Consider the following 20113-nt stretch of genomic DNA (forward strand, 5'->3'; position numbering starts at 1 on the left):
ACTTCCTACTACTGCATAAAATTGTATGTTTATGTAATATACAAGATATACATATGTAATGTGTAGGGCAGAATGAAAGTGCCAGGCCTTTGACATAAAGAGAATAAAGGAGCAGAGCAAAGTTAGTGTTACTAACTTCAGACATCAACTCCCGCGCTCTAGTAAAGTCAACAGAGAGTCCAAAGTCTGCATCAGACATGCCACAGGCTGCTCTCTGCCAGACCCAACCTCTCTCTACTGGTGTGATTAAAGACTCCAATTTGACAGTTTAACTTCAATGGCATGAATATACCCTACAGTATCTTCCCTAGGGTAGTATCCCACTTTCCACCACTTTTTGTTACATACACACACATATACATTACCCACACACGCACATTACACACATACATACAAGTATACACACACATTGTTTTTGAGCAGATCTGCTAACATTCTCTGTAGCAATTGGAGGAAGGTCTCCACACAAATGTGGTCCAAAGAAGCTTTCAAGCCCACACACGGCAGGAGGAAACAGGCCTCACATTTGGTTGTTAGATTATGTCTTTTAAGTGACCTTTCTCAACTACAGCTCTAACTGATCAAATATCTAGATGTTTCACACCTCTGTTGCCAGCAGAGAAGCTGTTTCTTGTCTCTCCTAGCCCAGCAGCCCCTGCAATCTGCTGCGCCGTAGCTCCAGGCAGGCAGCTGTTTTCTTGTGTAAGGTAGGTGGCTGTCTGCAGCTTCATGCAGGAGCAATACTAGGTCCCATGTCCAACATAGCAAGTGACAAGTTTTCAAGGTCCAATTGACAGGCAAGGCCTGCCAGCATCCAGTCAGATCACAGCAATTTAACAGTGACAGGTTGCACTGAGGTTTAAGACTCACAAAATCTTGCACTTGAAAGGAAGCAGCTTAATTTGGCCCCCAGAACAAAGTGGACCGTCTATGGGGAAGGAAAGTGCTTTGAAGGGTGCTTCAAGAGCATTGTGTTTCTTGGATGTCAATCTCTGCTCTCCTGACAGCCCATCCAACAGGGCCAAGTAGAGTCAAGTCATAGCAAGGTTCCCGCCTGGCTTCCTAGGATTTAAACTTGAAGTAGGCTTCAACTGTAGTGAAGGAAAAAGATGGTGCATTAGGGCAATACCCTGATTGGAATGGCAGGAGGGGAAGGAAATTACATCTGCCCACTCACTTGCATATTCCTGTGGTGTCATGGCCTGGTTGATGACACTAGTGAAGGCTGCAATCCAGTCCAGCTGGTCAGTCTCTGTCTCGCAGGTGAAGAGGTATTCCCGGTCAGGGGTGACAATGGTGAGGCCATAATGCCAAGAGAAGTTTCCCTGTGCCCCGGAAGGCAGTCCCTTCTGGACACTATAGCCATTCTCTTTGCTGCCCACAAACACTTCACCCTTAGCAAATGCATCCTGCATGTCAGGAGGGAAAGAAGGATTTACAGTATCCCAAGAGAACCAGGGAATAATAGTAGTACACCTAAGGGCAGGAGGAGAGTGGGTGAGGACCAGGGCCGTAGCAGCAAAAAGATTTGAAGGTGGTCAGGGAATTCAGAAGAGCAGGGAATCTATACTTCAAGGCAGTGTTGGAAAGGAAAATTTAAGAGCATGGACCTCGAGATGTCTGAGAGAGGAACTGCTGCTCCTGTCTCTCCATGTCACTCCCGATGTCACTCTCCTCTCCATCACCACCTTTATACCACTGCCCTCCATGTTCCCATTGTCTGCAGGCAGTGAAACAAACACAGAAAGCATGGGATGAACTAAGTGGGATGGAAATGGGAACACCTAGAGTCCATTCAGAGCAGCTGGGGAACCTGCAAGCCGCCCTTAGTGCAGAGCAAAGACTCTGGTTGGACTTTGGCCCTGCCCTCAGCATTGCTGTCTGGCACCACCAGAGGTCAGATCTTTCCCTCACCAAAGGATCCTTGAAGTACATGAGCCTGCGGTGATCCAGGGTGAACCAGCGCTTCTTAAAAGCCTCTCTCTGCTGTGAAGGGAAGAGGTGACATGTGTAAGGGGACAGTGCCCTCTGCCGTGAGCAGCGCAAATGGATACCCAAAATTCACCCCAACCACTTCGACCAAGCCCCTGCCTTAACAGCAACCTCCTCCTCACCCTTTCTGAGCTGAGAGTGGGGATTATTATCGGGTTTTTCAGTCCCAACTGCTGTCCACAACTCTTGGACTTCTGTGAAGGACCCCAGAGTTTAGACAGGAGAAATCTAGACACTAAATACCTGTAAGGTCAGGCACACACAGACACATGCAGAGAGATCTGTTTTTCTGGGAGAAAGCAGGGACTCTGGCTTCATCTACTTTCACATGTGTCCTTCCCCTTCCTTTCATCCTCCCCTCCCTTGGTGCACACACACAGTTCCCACGGGTGTCTAAAGAGTCAGGGGGGAACAGGGAAACAGTAGGAAAAAAACATTGTAGTAGGGAAGGTCAGTGGCTCTCCGGTGGGTCCCTGTTAGATTTTTTTCTCCCACAGCAGCTCACCTTGGGGCCAGTTTTCTCCATGTATCCCTCCTTCAAGAAGTTTCTTGTCAGCCGATTTTTAATCTGACAAAAAGGCAAGAGTAACATCCACTTAGCCATGTTTCTTTGCTATTCACTATTGCTCCCCACCCTTCCTTCTATTCCCCCCAATTCAGTCACCCTTTAGATTCATGTTTGCAGAAGTGCCTAGCCAGGAGTCACTTCTATCTCCAAAGTGCTCAGAAACAGCAGAAAGCTGTTGTTTTCTGGCCACCACAAGCTCTTTTACATGCCCTTTCTCAACCCTCTATCTAAACACTGCAATTTCCACTTCTGTACCTGAGGTTCTAATAGTAACTAATGGGCTCTTTTATCACATAACCAAGCATCAGTGGGAGACTCAGCAGTGTGCTCTAGTGCTGCCTTACCTCATTATCGCTGGCAATAGGAAATGCTACCTTCAGGTAATGGAACTGCACAGAGCGAATGGCATTGAACCAGTCTACCACCTCCTGAGAAAGGAAAAGGACAGGACCGAAAGCTTAGCCAGAGCAACAATGAGCTATCTAAATTCACCCAGCTGCACCCAATCCTACATTAACTACAAACACAGACAGCTCTCCCTCCCTAGCACCTATAGCCTCTCCCTCACACACACAGGCAACACATCTGCACATCTTCTCCTCCCACACAAACCGACTCAGCCAGTGCATCTGCCCTGCTCCCTGCAGCAAAACTCTCTCACAGACACACAAACACAAAGCCAGAACCCCCATCCTGTTACCTACAGTAACTTGCATGTGCACACCCCCTCCTACCCATGCTTCAGACTATTTAATACCAGAAGCTCCTCAAACCACCACAATGGCTTTGCAGTGTTTGATGCTAAAACCAGATACCTTTCCGCTTTCGTGGTAGACAAATATATTCCTGGTCTTGTTGTCTTTGAGATAGGTGATCTGCAGGCCATTGGGGTTTCCAATCTTCACTGGCTGGAACGTAGCATTGATGACATCTATTTTAACATTGAGTTTGGGTTCTTTGGCCTGAAAACAGAATGGCATTGGTCATGCATGACCAGTCCTAGTGAGAAAGAGACCTGAGCTACCAACTTAGTGGGGTAAGGCAGGGTCAGAGTGTTTCAAAATGTAAAAACTGCCCCTTCTCAACAAAACTGTTGTAGCACACACTCCCTTCACTGTGTGGTGAGCTCGAGCCCAAACAGTGGCCCAGCCCTTCCAATTCAGATTTGAGCTATGCCTACTCTGGAACTGCCAGTGAAACATTGAGACTGCATCTGACCTTACAGCTGAGCCAGTCTAAAGGCTATCTGACCTCAAAAGGACAGAGCCCACCCCAAGAATCGGAGAATAGTTTGGGTTGGAAGGGATCTTCAACAGTCATCTAGTCCAACCCCCTTGCCATAAGCAGGGACATCTTCAAATAGATCAGGTTGCTCAGAGCCCCATCCAGCCTGGCCTTGAATGTCTCCTGGGATGGGGCATCTACCACCTCTCTGGGCAACCTGGAACAGTGTTTTATCACCTTCATTGGAAAAAATTCCTTCCTCATGTCCAGCCTGAATCTACCTTCCTTCAGTTTAAAATCATTATCCACTCTCCCATCCCAACAGGTCCCGCTAAAAATTCTGTCCCCTTTTTCTCATAGGTCCCTTTTAAGTACTGAAAGGCCACAATAATGTCTCCTTGGAGACTTTTCTTCTCCAGACTGAACAACTCCAACTCTCTCAGCCTGTCCTCACAGGAGAGATGTTCCAGCCCTCTGATAATTTTTGTGGCCTCCTCTGGACCCTGTCCAACAGGTCCATGTCTTTTCTGTACTGAGGGCTTCAGAGCTGGAGATAGTACTCCAGGTGGAGTCTCACCAGAGCAGAGCAGAGGGGCAGAATCACCTCCCTCAACCTGCTGGCCACACTCCTTTTGACACAGCCCAGGATATGGTTGGCTTTCTGGGATGCAAGCACACATTGCTGTCTCATACCCAATCATTCATCCACCAGTATCCCCAAGTCCTTTTCGACATGGCTGCTCTCAATCCCTTCAGCCCCCAGCCTGTATTGATACCAGGGTTTGCACCAACCCAGGTGCAGGACCTTGCACTTGGCCTTGTTGAATCTCATTGAGGTTTGCATGGCCCACTTCTTGAGCTTGTCCAGGTCCCTCTGGATGGCATCTCCTTCTCCTTCCTACCCCAAGCCATTCCCTCCCTTGCGACAGTATATTAGCACTTGCCATATTCATTTCAGGGAGACGAATGAGCAGGAAAGCAGGCCTCCTCAAAACAAACCAAACAACAGGTTTTTGCCAACTTGGCTCACAGTGGGCTGAGGCTGGTTCTAGGGATGGTGCAGAATTACACAGGAGGCAAATGGAAGGGGGGAAGTGGAAGGTCAGCCCTTTCACCAGGTGTAAGGAAGTACGAAGAGAGGATATGAGAAAATGTCACCCTGATAGTAGGAAGGGGAGCCCTCTCCTCAGGGACATGTTTCTGTTAGCATCCCTGGCCTGGGATACGCAAGGCAACCTCAGAAACATGCATAGGAGATAGGAATGTCTCCATGACCCACTGCCCTGGGTGGAGTATGCACTGAGGTGGGAGCTGACCACCATACTCACATCCTGCTTGGTGAAATACTTCAGACACCCCTCTCTCTCAGACAAGACGAACTTGCGGGGGAGGAACTGCCCATTGTCTCGACCTCGCTTCCAGAGGATGCCTTCCTTCACCCCTAGGAGCAGAAACACCACTGTTTTAAGAGCATCCCACCACAGGCACAGGAGGCATCAGAGAGCTACATGTAGGCTGGGGTCCCAGCCACGCTTCTGAAATAAAGCACATGATGGACTGTGCTGAGAACAAACACTTAAGAAGGAGAGGTCTCACCTCTGACAGCTGAAGATGGTGGTGTTCCTGGGTTTGCAGCCCAGACAAATGGTCACCACAAGACATTCCCAGATGCTTCCCAACTCCTAGTCTGACTCCCACTACTGCCTCTGACAGTGTGAGACCCATCTCTACAGCAAACACCAGAGTCCTGGCCCACACAAACCCTGGCATGGAACCAGAACTCTTCCCACTTGACGCTGCAGACCCGTGGGCTACAGCACCTTGTGTCACAGGACTGGTAGTGACATTTCAAACACAACTGCCATGGTTAGAGGGAGTGGCATGCAGCAGGACAGAAATTCCTTACCACAGAGGTCTAGCTGCACCAAGATAGCAAATGCCTTCAAAAATGCCAGCTGGTAATACCAGGCTTGGAAGCAATCTGTGGCAGTGCCAGACTATGCTGCCCACAATTTTACCCCACCCAAAACAAAGCCCTGAAAGTAACAGCTGTGTTCTCAGGAGCACTTGTTGCAACACTGACACTATGAGCTTTCTCCTTGTGGTGCTCAAAAGCTTCCAGCAAAGGCAACAGGCGGGATATGTTGATGCTGTGCTCTGCTCTTACCATCAGAATATGGCAGCTGTTTTCCCGGCTCGGTGAACTCTTTGCGTTCATATTTGGCCCGTATCCACTGTTCTCTCAGCACTCTGGGGAGAGAGGTGACAGACAGCTTAGAAATGAACTAGAGGAACCCAGAACTGCCCTTCCCCCTTCTGCATGCAGCAACTTACTGGCAGTCATTGTAGGTTGGCTGGTAATAGTAAATAGGGATGTGAGCTTCGTATGTGGCTTTAGTCACAGCATTCCCATGCTTGGCCAGAAACTGCAGAGTTAGAAAGAGAGTTAGTGCGTTCCCTTTGATGAAGACTCATGTTGGACGTTTTCCTTCCCTGACCCACCATAGGGCTACATGCACATTGAGATTCAATGCAGCATTCTTTTTTCCCTCCATTGCACCATCCCAGCAAAGTTTGGCTACAGAAAGCTGGGCCTCAATGGTCTTGTCTACTCTCAGAAGTTACAGTGATTGCAATTGAATAAACAGAACGTCACAAAAGTCATTTTCGTGGGGCTGGGTGCACACACATTCAGTGGATTTGTTGCCATGCCCCACATGTTCAGGGAGACCAAGTTCAATAACAGCTCTGTAATGCCATTTGGGAGGACATTCCAAACCTCCTGCTTGTGAGCAGAGAGTTACAGATTATTTTCTTTGGATCACCAGAAAATGTTCTCAGTCTCCTGAAGATTAGTGAGTTGAGGGTAGTGTAGTGGGGAGAAGTCAAGTTCCCATAAATGCCATTGTTCTCAAGAGATCACATTTTATCTGGAAACTCTTCTCGGAGCATGGAATTGCCCAAGACTTTCTCCTCAGACTGTTGAAACCAAGAGAAGATATTGAGGCTGGATGCTGTGGGCAAGTGAAAAATTAATAATCTGGAGTGACAAAGACCCTGAGCCTTGGCAAGGTACATTGCAAGAACTCTGCATGTGCCATAAAGTAACAGGAGATGGGGAGACGCATAAGGCAAGCGCATCATCCTTTTCCCGGTGGGTTAGGGGGAGTATCCCCACTTGAGAATACAGAGCATGAGTAGCAAAGGGACAGATTAAACCAGATTAAATTTTGACAGCACAGTTAGTCTATGGCCTAGACCCAACCCACCTGACATACCAGTGGGGATAAAGGTCTCACCTGCACCTGGGCATCATCCCAGTGGTCCATCTTCAGGGATTTTACTTTACTGATGCTCGGGATGTTGCGGTGAATTCCTGAGCAGCTGAGGCATATAAAGACACCCAAAGTAGAGGATGCCCAGTCAGGATCTGAGGGTATAATAAATGAGTATGACTAGAAGTGGTAAATTCCCCCGGGAGATATGCCTCAACTGAGAAAGTAGTCCTAAGAAACAGAGAGCTGGGTGACAACAGTTTCATCAGAGCTGATTAATTAACACCCAAAATACAGATGCCAGTCAGGAAAAACCACAGCTATTAGTCCCTCAGTCTCCCTGCTTCAACCACTTCATCTGAATTTCTATTGACCTGAACCTCAAAACACTCTAAAGTGCCTTGTGAACTTCTTTTGTGTAAAGGGTCACCCTCGATGAAAATGAAACCAGCCCTGGGAATAGACTCCAGGAGCTGTTGAGTGCAAATTCCCAACAGCATTTCACTCAGAAAGTGGAAAGCAGACTTGAATCCAAAATTTTCTTCAGAGAATTTAAGAAGCTAAAATGGTACTAATTAGCCCAGTCTTAATTTGGCTTGGGTGGTACACTCGACATGCTCATTTTGGGGGGATTACAATCTGCGTTTTGAGCAGCACTTGTAAGACCTCAAGCTGGGTACCTTTTCAAGAAGGGAAGCCCTTCAGTAAAATAAACCTCTGAGGCGCCTGTGGCAGGTTGTCAGTTCGGAGCTGAGTCACGGTGGAGACAATGCCCTCCTGAATCATGCCTTCTTTCTGCAGCAGTTAGGATTTCACCAGGAGCTTTCCTGTCCGGTCCTGACTGGGCTTGACCTTGATTTGTATTTGAGATCTGACATGACCACCACCGACAGTGCTGCAGCTACACAGCTCTGTGCTCATCTGGCACTACCATGTCCCTGTCCTTCTTCCCACAAACGCTGTGGCAGCATGCCCTGCCTCCTCCCTTGCCAACTCACCTCCACGGAGAGGAAGCAAATATCCAGACAGAGCAACTTCTCTCCTCCCTCTCTCCCCAAGGTTCGTGTGCAGTTAGATAATCAGAACAGTCCCAGCTCCTGACTCTTCCTCCAGCAGCCCTTGGGGACTCACCTGGCTTCCCACAGTCTGCGCATGAGGAGTTTTCTGCTCTTCTCCACACCTCCCTCAGGGCCTTCATACTTCTCTCATGTCCTCCAGCCATCATGTCCAATGCTACTCCTCAGGGCAGGGCCGGGCCGGGAAGGCGGCTGCCTGCACCTTCTGCACCTGTGGGCCAACCCAACCCACTGGGTTGCCCAAGGAAGAAGGAACCACCAGAGAGCCAGCAGCTCTTGCAGACGGAGGAAAAAGGGGAAGGCAGGAGAAACTGTGAGGTTAATGGAAGGAGCGTGGAGGCCTGACGGTGCACCTGAGCCGGCTGAGCGCAGGCAAGGACGAAGAGGCTGGAGGCTGAAGTGCAGCCAGGCTGTGAGTGAGGAGGAGGAGACCTGCCCCATGGGCGTGGAGGGAAGTGCAGCAATTAACCACAGAACTGGTTTTTCCGCATTTCTGCTGGAGAAAGGACAGGCCAGGAAGAGTGCAAGCAGCAAGAGAGCTGATAAAGGCGAGGTGGCCCTGCACGAGCGGCCAACGGGCCGTGTCAGGACTTGTCATGCTTGGTGCACTGGGGGGTTGGCTTTGGCTGCCCCCACAGCACTTCAGGATCTTCCACCAGTCAGCTGGCCACCACACAAGCATTACACCTGTTTTTAGGGCGAGGACTGGAGGGCAAGAAAGGTTCAAGAGTTCAGCCAAAGTCACTGAAGCCAGCAGCTAAGAACCTGGCAGCCCTGATGCCCCCACCAACTCATGCTGGTACCTTTCTCCAACATCACCTACAGAAAACACAGCTGTCGTTCAGCCAGGTCCTGCATCTTGGTGGCTCAGTGTCAGAGCCACGACCCATCCCCACACTTGCCTCCCCCAGCTGAGAGTGCCACAGGTGCCACTGACAACAAGTAATGACAACAGCTTGAAATAAACCCTTAGACCTTTACTGACGAGATGCAGATGCTAAATATTTGGAGGAACAACATTGATTGAAGAGATGCAGATGTAAAATACTCAGGAGGTGTGCCAGATCGGGTGCTGCGCTGCGCTGGCCGCACAAGGCAGCGCCATAACAGCGTTTCGCCAGGAGGGAGCAGGAGAGGAGCCGGGGCTGTAGGCACCCCGGCCTGAAGGAGCCCCCACCGCGGCTGGATGACACGGCTGGCAGCACACGCCTGCAAGGTCAAAACGGCAGCTCCTCTCTCCTGGCCCCAGCTTGGGAGAAAAATGCACCTGGAGCGGGCGAGGGGCCGCACGCAGGTCCCATACACCGACAGGACAAGAGGACCCGCTGCCCGCCAAGGCAGCAGCCCGGAGGTGCCCCGACCTCCCGCTCACCTCACCGCCCACCCGAGGTCATCCCGCACCCCGGGGCCGCTCAGCCCAACAGCGGCTCGGCAGACACAGGCCGCCCGCCTGGGATACCACGAGGAACCCGGCGACCCCGCATCCCGCCGGGCGCGGCGGCACGACATGGCGGGCGGGGCAGGGGCCGCCCCTCAGGCCGGGCGGCGGCGGAAGGGGCGGGCGGCAGCGGCAGCGTGCGATCGCCATGGGCCGTAAGAAGAACAAGAAGGGTGCGGGCGGCCGTGAGGGGCGGCTGGTGGTGACTTTCGACGAGGAGAGGCGGAGGTGAGGCCGGCCGGGCCCCGGGGGCGGAGGGGGTCACACCCCACGGTGAGGGGGTCGCTAAAAGGTGGGGGGGTTCTGTGTTGCCGGCGGCAGGGAGTACCTGACCGGCTTCCACAAGCGGAAGGTGGAGCGGAGGAAGGCGGCGCTGGAGGAGATCAAGCGGAAGCTGAAGGAGGAGCAGAGGAAGATGAAGGAGGAGGTAGTCCCACGCACATCTCCCCTCCAGCCTTCCTTGGAGAAGGGTTCCCCGCTCCCCGCCATGGCGGCCCGGGAGCGGGGCAGCCCGGGGGCAGGGGGGCTCTTCGGGCTCCTCCTGCCCCGCTTGCGGGGACACGGGTCTGTCCCGGCCGGAGCGGCGGAGGCGCCGCAGTGACCCTTTTCCATCTCTCAGCGGCACCAAGAGTACCTGAAGATGCTGAGCGAGAGGGAGGAGGCGCTCGGTACGTGCTGGCCGGGAGGCGGGTGTCCGTGTCCGGTATCCTTGGCTGGGCGAGAGGAGCTGGAGCAAGGGTGCCCACACACGGTCCCATGTCAGCTCCTCGCTCTTCTCATGTCCCCCTGGGGAGCTGGGCAGTGATCTGAGCAGTGACTCCCACAGCCCTCTGGCCTTGGTGGGACAGGGTTCAGGTGGGTTGTACCAAAAGGAGCAAGCAGGAGGACATTTCCAAGGTGTCACCAGGTCCCCTCTCCTGGATGAAGGAGCTTGCCCTTCATGGTTGTAGTGCTGGTGTTCAAGCCCCTCCATCACTTAACCCTGCTTGCAGAGGCTGGGTCCACCCCTCAGTGTGGCACTGCAGGAACAAGCAAGCGTATCTTGTGAAAAGAGGGGTGCTTTGCAGTGCAGGATGTCTTGTGTCCCTAGATGAGGCTGACGAACTGGAGCACTTGGTGACATCGCGTACAGAGTCTGTGAACATCGACCACCCAAACCACGTTGTAACAGTGACCACCATCAGTGACCTGGACCTCTCAGGGGCACGCCAGCTGGGACTCACCAGCCCTGTGGTAAAGCCTTTTGCTGCCTCTCTGCTGTAAACATTCCTGGGGCTGGATAGGTAGGGCTGGTACTCCAGAATATACCCAAAGGCTTGCAGCTGAGTGGAAGCAAGGGCAAAGAGGGAAACTCATAACTTTCACATTCTTCCGCAAGTTATGTTGGGCCTCTAAAGAGGAAGACATGTCCTATGTAAACAGCTCACTCCAAACTGCCTTGAAATCCTTTGCCTAGTCCCAACTGACCTTGTGTAAGTGAAAGGTGCCACCAGGTTGGATGGCAAGAGTGGAGCTTTTAAAAGCTGATGCAAAATAAGCAGCAAGATTTCAGACTTCACTGTTTGGGCTATCCTCAACCTCTTTCCTGTGTCCTGTCCACGAAAAATTACTATTAGCATGAGGAGGGATTTCTTTCTCCATGATGCTGTGCTTGGACGACAAATAAGGAAACTACTCAGCTCTGGTTGTAGTTGCTTTTATTCTCAAAATATATTGTAACTGAGCTCTTATGTTAGTTTCATAGGGCCTTTCAGGTACTGTTTGACTTGATCCTTTTGGTCTTCATGACTTGTGTCTGGATTTGAGCTCTTTGGGGAATCATCTGTGTTAACCTTTTAAATTCATAATGTTGTCTTCTAATCTGAAAATCATCTTAAAGAGGTTTTGTAAGTAATTTAACAAAGAAGCTGAAACCTTCAGCTCATAGTTTCGACTTCAGTTGCATATCCATGATAATGCTTACGTTTTTGGATCTTAGGGTGGATTACTATAGGACTCCTCACTGGTTTTCCCTTTCTGAGGGGCTGCAGTAAGAAACCTTGAGATTTGGACAGCAGGGGATGTGGAGAATTAAAAAAATTCATCCATGACTAGATGGTTTATAAAACAGAATGAAATCAAGAAGGCAGAAACAACAGAATTGCAAGTCTTCCTGTTTTAATGTGTCTATAGGGTTTTTTTCTCTTTTTTGCTTCTTTTTTAAGGGAAAAAGTGATGGATCAGAAGGAGAGCAAGAGGAAGAGGTGGCAAACAAGCCTGTGAGAACGATGCCCAAAAAGGCCAGAAACCCCTTCCTGTCTGAAAAGTATGTGTGAATTCATTCAAGTCCTTGCTGCTGGGCTCTGCAAGCTGATCAGGAGGACCTTGCTTGTCACGGTCCCAGATGAGCGGTGTGGTTGTAGGGAAGGAACGCGGTGGCAGAAGCCAGCAGAGGGCACTAGCAGAGCACATGCCTGGCCTGGGCTCTTGGTTCCCACCTCATTGACCCCTGGTGACAGCGGCAGGAGGAAGATGCAGTTGCAGGGCAGGCTTTGCCCTGAACTGTTTACCTAGTCCTTCTCCAGATGCTGCTGGGAAGGGTGTGTTGCAGGGTGCAGAGTTTATCTCTAGGACTGAAGGTCTAAAGACCCTAAAGCTTTGGCATTCTCCACATTTTTTGGTATCCCGGATTTACAGCTGCTTTGGGGATTTGGAGAATGACTTAACTCTCTGGTGGCTGAACAGCCAACTGCTCAGAAAATTCGTTTTGGTTATTGCACATGTAGACTTGCAGGTTACCTGCCCTCTCAGGATGATGCCCAGCACAGTGGCGTTCTCCTGGGGCTTTCCCTGGCTAGTGTCCACTCCTACTGGGCCACGCAACTCTCCTGTTACTGCTGTGGTGTTGCCTTGCTCCTGTAGATTTTGTTCTCCAAACATTTCTTTCTTCCTACTCTGCACAGGATTTCTTCTCTTACTGCCACACTGCACATGCACAGCCGGAAAAAGACGAAAGGAAAGCGACCTCAACGTGGGCAAGGCCCACGCAAGAAAATGCAGAAATCCAGCATGGGGCGGACCACTAAGACTCAGCGACGGAGACTGACGGGCAAAATGGGCCGTGACCAAGATTAGCAGAGAAGGTGGAGCTCAGACTGACATCTGGGACAGCACTCCACATCTGGCCTGCTGCTCTTTGGAGCCCCTTCATTGTGGGGAAGGGCCTGGTTTACTTGGGTCTATGACCAGCAGTGAACCCACTTCAGCCTTTTCTCGTGTCCTGAGCACTGGCCTGGATGACTAGATGCTGTACCCATTTATTTCTGCACTGATCTCCAGCTAAATGTCTCAGTGCCACAGAGTCTCTTAAAAACTTATGCTGGAAGTCAGCTTCTCTACTTGGTGTAACCCTTTTGTCCTTGGGCCTTCCCTTGCGGAGCCAATACTTGGCTTTATCAAAGGAAGTGATCTGTCGCTTAGTACAACAGGCACATCGTCAGGGCGATTTATGCAACTAGGAAGGACTCTGCTGCTCATGCATCAGTGCTCTGGCATGTCTGCTGTGCAGTAAATCCTTTTTCCATGGAGATATGGTGTCATCTTGTCTCATGTGTTACCCTGGCAGTCAGGCATGGCACCAGAGGGGAATTTTTTGCTTGGTACCAGTGCCAGGTGAAATTTGTTAACTTTGTGAATAAATCTTTATGAAGTAATTTTGCTAAGAGAGAAATATTTGTGACTTATTTGAAGCAAAAGAGCAACTGTGCTAATGCTGGTACTTGCTGGAAAGGGGACATGATTCCAGTTTCGTAAAGGATCTTGAAATCCATTGGTGCTCAGGAAAGGGAACAGCTAGAAGCTATTTCTGTGGTAATACCAGCCAGAGCAGGAACGAACTGTTCATTCCATTGTCTGCTGAATGTGCTGATCTTAATTGCGATAGCTTGGGGAGCATGAAGTGCCCTAATGCCCTTGCTGCATGTGTGTGGCCCTCTCTGGAATGGGAGTGGCAGACGCTGCCCTTTCCCTCAGGGCTGCTGCATTTGTCAGCAGTTAATTGCCTTTCTTCTTGCGACCTTAGTTATGTGGTTTTTAGTATCCATGCCTTCAGCAGGGGGCCAAAAAAGAAAAAGGTTTGCATGATTGAGGAATACTGGTGTCAAAACTGGGAGTGGATCCTCTTGAAGAGAGTGAGCTTGGGCAGCATGCTGGCCTCTGTCTCTGTAGGAGATGGTGGCCTCTGGCGGCCAGTCCCCCTCCCTTGGCATGTGTGTACTGGTGAGGAAATGACAAAGGGAGAAAAGGCCTGTGTGGCCAAAACCCACACCAGGAAATTGGCAGTGCAGCAGTGGCTGAGTACATAGATTCCTCATGCCAGAAATGGAAGAGAGAAGAGTAAACCAGTGCCTGAGGCTTCATGGAGGAACATCAGAGCAATGTGGATGGTCACCAGCTGCTAAAGCTAATGGCACCAGCCTGATATATCCTGGAGTATGCACATGCAAACATACAAAAATTATTCAGTGAGTTGGGAAGGAGGGGTCTGATCTCAATACTGACGGCAGCTACATAGTTTCTGCTACAGCATGTTCCTTTGGAGGGAGCTGTGTGACACATGTGGTGAGGGATGGGGTCCCACTGCACCTCCCTTTCTCTTCTGAAGAAGATAAATGGAGGGCAGTGGATACTGTTATCCCATGTGCCACTGGCACCTTGTGTGCTTGGGCTCCAAGACCTGTCCTGGGCTGAGGCTCAGCACTCTCAGGCACTAATTCTAATTAACCCTGGTCACATGAAAGTGCAGCCTGTGTGGTTTCCTTGCCTCCAAAACGGCTGTGGTGATCTTCTCTTGCTCTACCTTAAAGGCCACTCCAGAAAGCTCATGGGCTTTACTGTGTGACCTTACCCACCTTCCTGTCTCATCTTTGGGTGTTTTGGAGCTGCAGAAACACAACCTGGGGGCAAGGCCAAAAGTCTGATGCATCTAAAGTGTCGGAGTGGTGCCACACGCGGAGCACAATGTCGCAGTTGAGACGGACAAATGACATATACCAAATTCTTCCAGGATGAAAGTATTAGATGCAATTTATTGCCACAAGTGCATTTTTATACAGTTTTACCAATTCACGTGTCCCTTCGGTATTGGTTACAAGTTACAGCAGTAACATCTCGTTGGCTGTTTTTGCTGTCATCAGTGTTACTCTTTTACTCCCTTCTCTCTCATGGGTACATCCTTAACATCTCTGGATACTCCTTTACTCCCATCTTTTTCACGGGTAGGCCTTAATATCTTCAAGGCTAATTTCTGTTCCCATGCCACCCTGTCAGGGAATCCAAGGACCCACCATAGTCCCCCACAGCAAAAAGAGTCTTGTCCTGGTTTGGGAGTTACGTGCTCTAGAGCTGTTCTGGGGTGGTTGGGTTTGAGAGGATGTAGGATAAAAGAGAGGGCAGTTCTGTTTGGAGTGGTGCACCACACCAAGGGGACTGTGGCTCAGAGCTGGAGGCGAGCATGCAACACCCTCAGTCTGGGTTCCATAGCAGCTTTCCCTTCTCCCCGGGGCATAGTGCTTTGCAAAGTGACTGTGGGCAGAAGGTGACTTGCCCTTGCACCCACCCCAGGAGTTTGCAGCTGGAATGGCTGCTGTTAAGGAAATGTATGGTTCATGTGTTTCCACACTTCAGCAGATTTCACACTGTGGGTAAGTTGCCTTCTGCAGCCTGTAGACAGCTTGGTGTGGCAGTTGGGACAGTGCTGGATTATCTCTTTATAATCCTGCTGGGATGTTCAGAGTGACCTCAGTAGCACTTCAACATTTGTTATTTTGCTGCCAGGTGATTTAGAATAATGTCTCTTTTGGTTTGTTTCCCTGGCCTTAATAACTTCTGAGCCTTTCTCAGTCAGCTGAAATCTCCAATGGTCTCTTCCATGTTCTGAAGACTTCAGTTCCTGCTGGAAGTTGTGCCTTCACATTAAAAATAAAAAAAAAAGACCATATGGAAAAACTGAGAACAGAGCTGTTAAATCCTGTACAGTATTAACCATCAGGATTTTTCATTGCACTATTGATTTCTCCACTTGATTGATTAAAGCTTTATTTTATAATGTAAATTACTGATTCTGCCCTAGTCTGCTGCCTTTGTTACTCACAGGGTGTGCAGTCAGGTTACCCAAGGATATTTTGGATCAAGGATATGAGCTCCTGCACCCAAGTTAGTGCATTAAGCATTTGCTGGACACATCACAGTTCATACCAGACTCTGGCTTAAAATTCTTCTTGTTTGCTGCTTCCCCTTGTTTTCAAGATGGATTTGAGCATTTTTATTGTTTCCCCTGCTCCAGCTGCTCACGAACAAATTCCAACTGCTCAGGAGGAAGTCACTTCTGAATATAAGGTACCTGCAAAAATCAACATGCTAGTTTAGCTACCGTTCTGAAAAGGAAAAGCAGAGAGCAGCAGCTCCCCATGTGCTCCCCCTTCCATGGCCTACACACATACTTTTCACGCTTGGCTCTGCAGCTGGGGCACCTGTGTGTTGCTCATGCTTGCACCTGAGGGCTCATGCAGAGAGATGCAAGGCTTTGACATGAGCTGCCACGCTGGGGTTTCCATGCATGATGGCTTCCGCTGGCTAGACTGTCATTCTGCACACATGCATGCACAAAAATATAATTGGGATTGCAGAGGATCAAAACCAGACCGGGAGCCAAAAAGGTCAGATGCTCCGGGGAAAATAGGAGCGCAGTGCAAAAGAGGCGTAGCTGCAGGAGTCATGTGATAATCAGGGCACTGTATTTATTGCTCTTAAGTAGCATATCAAGCTCAGGGCTGTACCCAGTACAGTCCCACTGCTGCTTTCAGCATTTTATTCTGGAAATGAACTGGTGAAAAACATTACTGGTAGAGTGACAAGAACTTTTGGGGAGTAATGAAGCTGAATAACTGGTGTTATCTGGGAATGACAGGTTTGAAGAGTGATTGCAAAATGTCTTTAATGGGTAAACAAAAAGTGAAATGAAAAAGGAAGTTGAATTGAAGCAGGAGCAATAGGGGATGGATGTTTAGGATGTTTCTTTAGGAAAAGCAAGGCTCAGTCAGGGCTTCTGCTTGGCAGGTAAAGCTCAGGTTAGACAAACCTCTCCAGGGAGTGCTGTAGGCCGGGATGACCTCCCGTTGGACCTGTACTGGGGACAGGATGATCTTTGGCTGTATCGTTGTTTGGCACGTGTTTGGGGTTCAGGTTAACTAACTCCTGGCGCGATGCCTCCGGGCAAGCACTGGGGCAGACCCTCGGCAAGCGGGTAGCTTGGTCCCGGGGGAGACGCAGCGAAGGGGAAGTGCAGGGGAGAAGCCGAGGTACGAGGGCGCAAGGTGGGGGGACGAGCCGCAGCCCAGTGTCCCCTCCCCAGACCCATCCTACCCCAGCCCCGGGGCTGCCGAGCCCAGGTCGATCGTCCGCCCGCCGATACCGACACGTGGATACCCGCGCCCGGGGGCTCCATGGCCGCGCGCCTCCGCCAGCCACTCAGAGGACGATATGCAAATCACTTCTCGGTGGCAGCCAATGAGAGGGGGAGGGGCGGGGGCACGCTCCCCGCGGTTCCCACGGCGAGCTTCATTGAGGGAGGAGCTCGGCGGGCGGCACGATGCCGGGAACCATAGGGAAACAGGTACTGGAAGTACTGGGAGGCAATGGGAGCACTGGGCATGGCTGGCTGGCTGGCTGGCTGCCTGCCTGCCTGCCTGCCTGCCTGCTTGCATGCATGCCAGAAGCCCTGGGGATCACAGCATTATCCTGGCAGTAGGCCCCATGGGGTGCAATGATTTGCCCATCAGGCAGTAGGGTGCCATGGGCTCCATCTGTGGGTGGCACTCAGTGGGCAGGGGTGGGCAGCAATATTGGTGTGTTCCATGCTGCATCCTCAGCATGTGAGTGCTTAGGCTTTTGTCTGGCTTTTAGGGTGAATGAGTCAAGAAAACCTGCCCCAGTGGAAGGATGGAGGCTGTGAGGTTGGCACTGGTGCAACTTGCTGTATTGCACATGAGTGCACTGGAAACTTATAGCTTGATTTTGGCCCTGGTTGTTCTAGGGAGCAGCCATAGCCTTGATCAGCTGCTCTGACTCAAATATCCGTGTTTAGAGGAGCCACCGCATGATCACATCAGGGATGCTGTGGTCATCCCACACTGATTTCCTGTCCGCCTGTTGGTACCTCCTCCAGAAAAATTAAGCAGAGCCTTCCCAGCACAGATCACAGCCTCAAATCCAAGGAGTCTCTCCCAAACTCCACTGTACAGAGGTGGTGGTGGTGGACAGGATGCTTGTGAAAAGCCAGGCCAGAAGCGTAGAGCTCAGCTGCTGTGCTAGCAGTGCTTATTGCCCTTCACAGTTTTACAATCAACTGTCCTACAGGTCTCAGAAATTTTAGTGAGATCAACACGTTTAGGAAAATTCTCACTGGGTTTCCAAATTTCCTAAGCTGCTCATTCCTTTATAAGCAACATAGCCAATCATAGTCTGATTTGTGCCTTTTAAGGGAGATTGAAGGAAGAAAACTTCCGTCAAACAAAATAGCAGGACATGAGCATCATTCCCTCTGTTCACAGGGACTCCCAAGTTGGGGGGGGTGTCAGTAGTCATTTGAGGGTGCAGTGCGGTGCCCACTTATAAAAGACATCCCTGACAGAGCATATCCTTTTATTATCTATAATTATATGGATCATACTGATGACCTTGCACCTGGATGCTCTTTGATTCCAATATTGCCAGCTGAGAGCAGCAAACTTCCATCTGGGAATAACATTCATGATGCCATAGGAGCCTGAGGCTGTGGAACCAAAAGCTCTGGTCTTCTGCTGCTGTTCCTTCCTCCTTTTTCTCCTGGCTGCCCCTGCCAGCAGCCCATCTGCCAAAGATCTTCATCTCTGCTATGGACAATGTCTGGTTCAGTTGATAATGCACCCTGCATGAACTTTGAAGCCAACATATTTGCAAAGAGCCTGTGCCAGCACTGCTTTCGAACTGCAGGGGCTCACGAGCAACATGCTCTCCAGGTGAGCTTATCCATCCCACCTGGAGGCTATGAATACTTCATTAAGGGCCCCTCTGTTCCAGGTGGAGACTCCCTGTGCCTTTGTAGAGATGTAAATCACTAACATAAAGGCTTGGCCAGGTTTTCTAGATGTTTTGGGGGAAGATGTGGGGAGTGGTTCTTCCCAGGCAAGGGAATCCATCATTTAGCTGTGCCGAGACCCAAGCTGGGAGCCACCTTTGTGGGGAAGGGCTGGACACTGAGTACAAGGGGCTCAATAGATCCTGGAGGAGAAAGGAGGGAAGGGGGCACTGGAAGAGCAGGAATCCACACTGGATTAATCTCTGCTTGATGCCTCCTGCCATTTACAGCCTGCCTCACCTAAAATATGGTCCTGATGGATGTCCCTGTGGACCCCAGCTGTCAGCTTAGGGCTGGGGCTGAGTCCTGTCCCAGCTGCAGCAGACTGTTCCCAGAGGGTAAGGCAGGAGTGGGATAAATCTCACAGGATTTGGGGCTCTGGATACCTCGATCTGACCTGTCCTTCAGTGCAGTGCTGGATGCACAAGCCGCTCGGCTGCCTCTGACCGGGCAACAGCCGGTTTCATGTTCACAGAGGGTTTCGTGTTGTTTGCCGTCCTCCAGGAGTGACTGGCCTGGGGTGATGAAATAGTAATAAGCCTCCCTCTCTCTTTCTTGCCCTCTCCCTCTCTCCCCCTGGCCCTGGCCTTCTAAGGTTACCTCAGCCCTTCACCCACGATCTGCTCAGAGCTGTCACCTCTGAGTGAATCCCGGGGCGGGCGAGATGCTGGAGGGAAGGCGGTGCGGACAGCCGGCTCCCCCGAGCCTCCCCCACCGCTGCTCATAAGCCCTGCAGGTAATAGGGCTGCGGATGATGCTGAGACGCCTGCAAGCCCTGACAGAGAGAGGCAGGGGCTGTGGCTACAGCCTTCTCTGCAAAAATCTCCCTCCTTCTTGGCTCCATTGCCTCTCCCTGGGCTATCTGGGTCGTGAGGGAGAGAGGCTGCCAGCAGCATCAATGCCGACTTGGGGGGGCATTTTCCCTGAGTCCTCATCCACACACGCTGTCTCTGGGATGCCTGCAGCATTCAGCATCAAATAGGAGCATGCTGGGCCTCTCTGGTCTCCTGAAGTAGGACAAAAATCTCAATGGTGGGTTGTGAGAGGCATCAAGAGCCCCAGAACCCAGGCTGCTCTCAGAGAAGGTAGAAGAAGCAGGTGTTTCCAAAGGGTAGCCTTCGTTCTCATCCTCAACATGCTGATGGCACCATTGCGTCCCCTTCTTCCTCGCAGGAGCATGCTGTGGAGGTCACAGGACGTGATGCTGGCAGCGATGCAGACCCAGATGGGCCCTGGGATGCCCTCCATATTTTAGCCCCCCAGTGCGAGGTATACGTGTGCGTGGGCCCGGCGGAGGGGACAGAGCGGTGAGTACCAGCCGGGAGCCGTGCTGCTCCAACAAGCCCCCACGGTGGGAACAATGGAGGAGGGGGAGTGGGAAGCCGA

At 50.9% G+C, this 20113-nt stretch overlaps 2 protein-coding genes across 2 annotated transcripts; one reads left to right on the forward strand and one right to left on the reverse strand.

Annotated features, from left to right (window-relative positions):
- Positions 1–742: 742 nt before the first annotated feature.
- On the reverse strand, positions 743–8370 carry LOC308049933 (arf-GAP with dual PH domain-containing protein 1-like). Its single transcript, XM_080359822.1, has 11 exons — positions 8191–8370; positions 7084–7214; positions 6119–6210; positions 5952–6034; positions 5113–5225; positions 3376–3522; positions 2905–2988; positions 2498–2560; positions 1915–1986; positions 1178–1409; positions 743–1091 (listed from the first exon to the last, which is right to left on the reverse strand). The coding sequence occupies exons 1-11, from the start codon at positions 8282–8284 to the stop codon at positions 1063–1065; spliced, it is 1140 nt and encodes a 379-aa protein (XP_080215948.1). The 5' UTR covers positions 8285–8370; the 3' UTR covers positions 743–1062.
- A 1351-nt stretch (positions 8371–9721) lies between these two features.
- On the forward strand, positions 9722–13259 carry NOL12 (nucleolar protein 12; the record flags this gene model as incomplete). Its single annotated transcript, XM_080349403.1, has 6 exons — positions 9722–9801; positions 9895–10000; positions 10193–10241; positions 10664–10806; positions 11778–11878; positions 12516–13259. The coding sequence occupies 6 exons, from the start codon at positions 9722–9724 to the stop codon at positions 12685–12687; spliced, it is 651 nt and encodes a 216-aa protein (XP_080205529.1). The 3' UTR covers positions 12688–13259.
- Between the last annotated feature and the right edge of the window lie 6854 nt (positions 13260–20113).

Source organism: Nesoenas mayeri (assembly GCF_963082525.1).
Source record: "Nesoenas mayeri genome assembly, chromosome: 1".
Lineage (NCBI taxonomy): Eukaryota > Metazoa > Chordata > Aves > Columbiformes > Columbidae > Nesoenas > Nesoenas mayeri.

Bases quoted from the DNA above. Each gene is read 5' to 3' on its own strand.
- LOC308049933 (XM_080359822.1), bottom strand. From the start codon at position 8,284: ATGATGGCTGGAGGACATGAGAGAAGTATGAAGGCCCTGAGGGAGGTG. The intron at 3,523-5,112 runs GTGAGTATGGTG...TTCTGTTTTCAG, and splicing joins AGTATTTCACCAAGCAGGAT to GCCAAAGAACCCAAACTCAA. The intron at 1,410-1,914 runs GTGAGGGAAAGA...CCTGACATGCAG, and splicing joins TGTACTTCAAGGATCCTTTG to GATGCATTTGCTAAGGGTGA.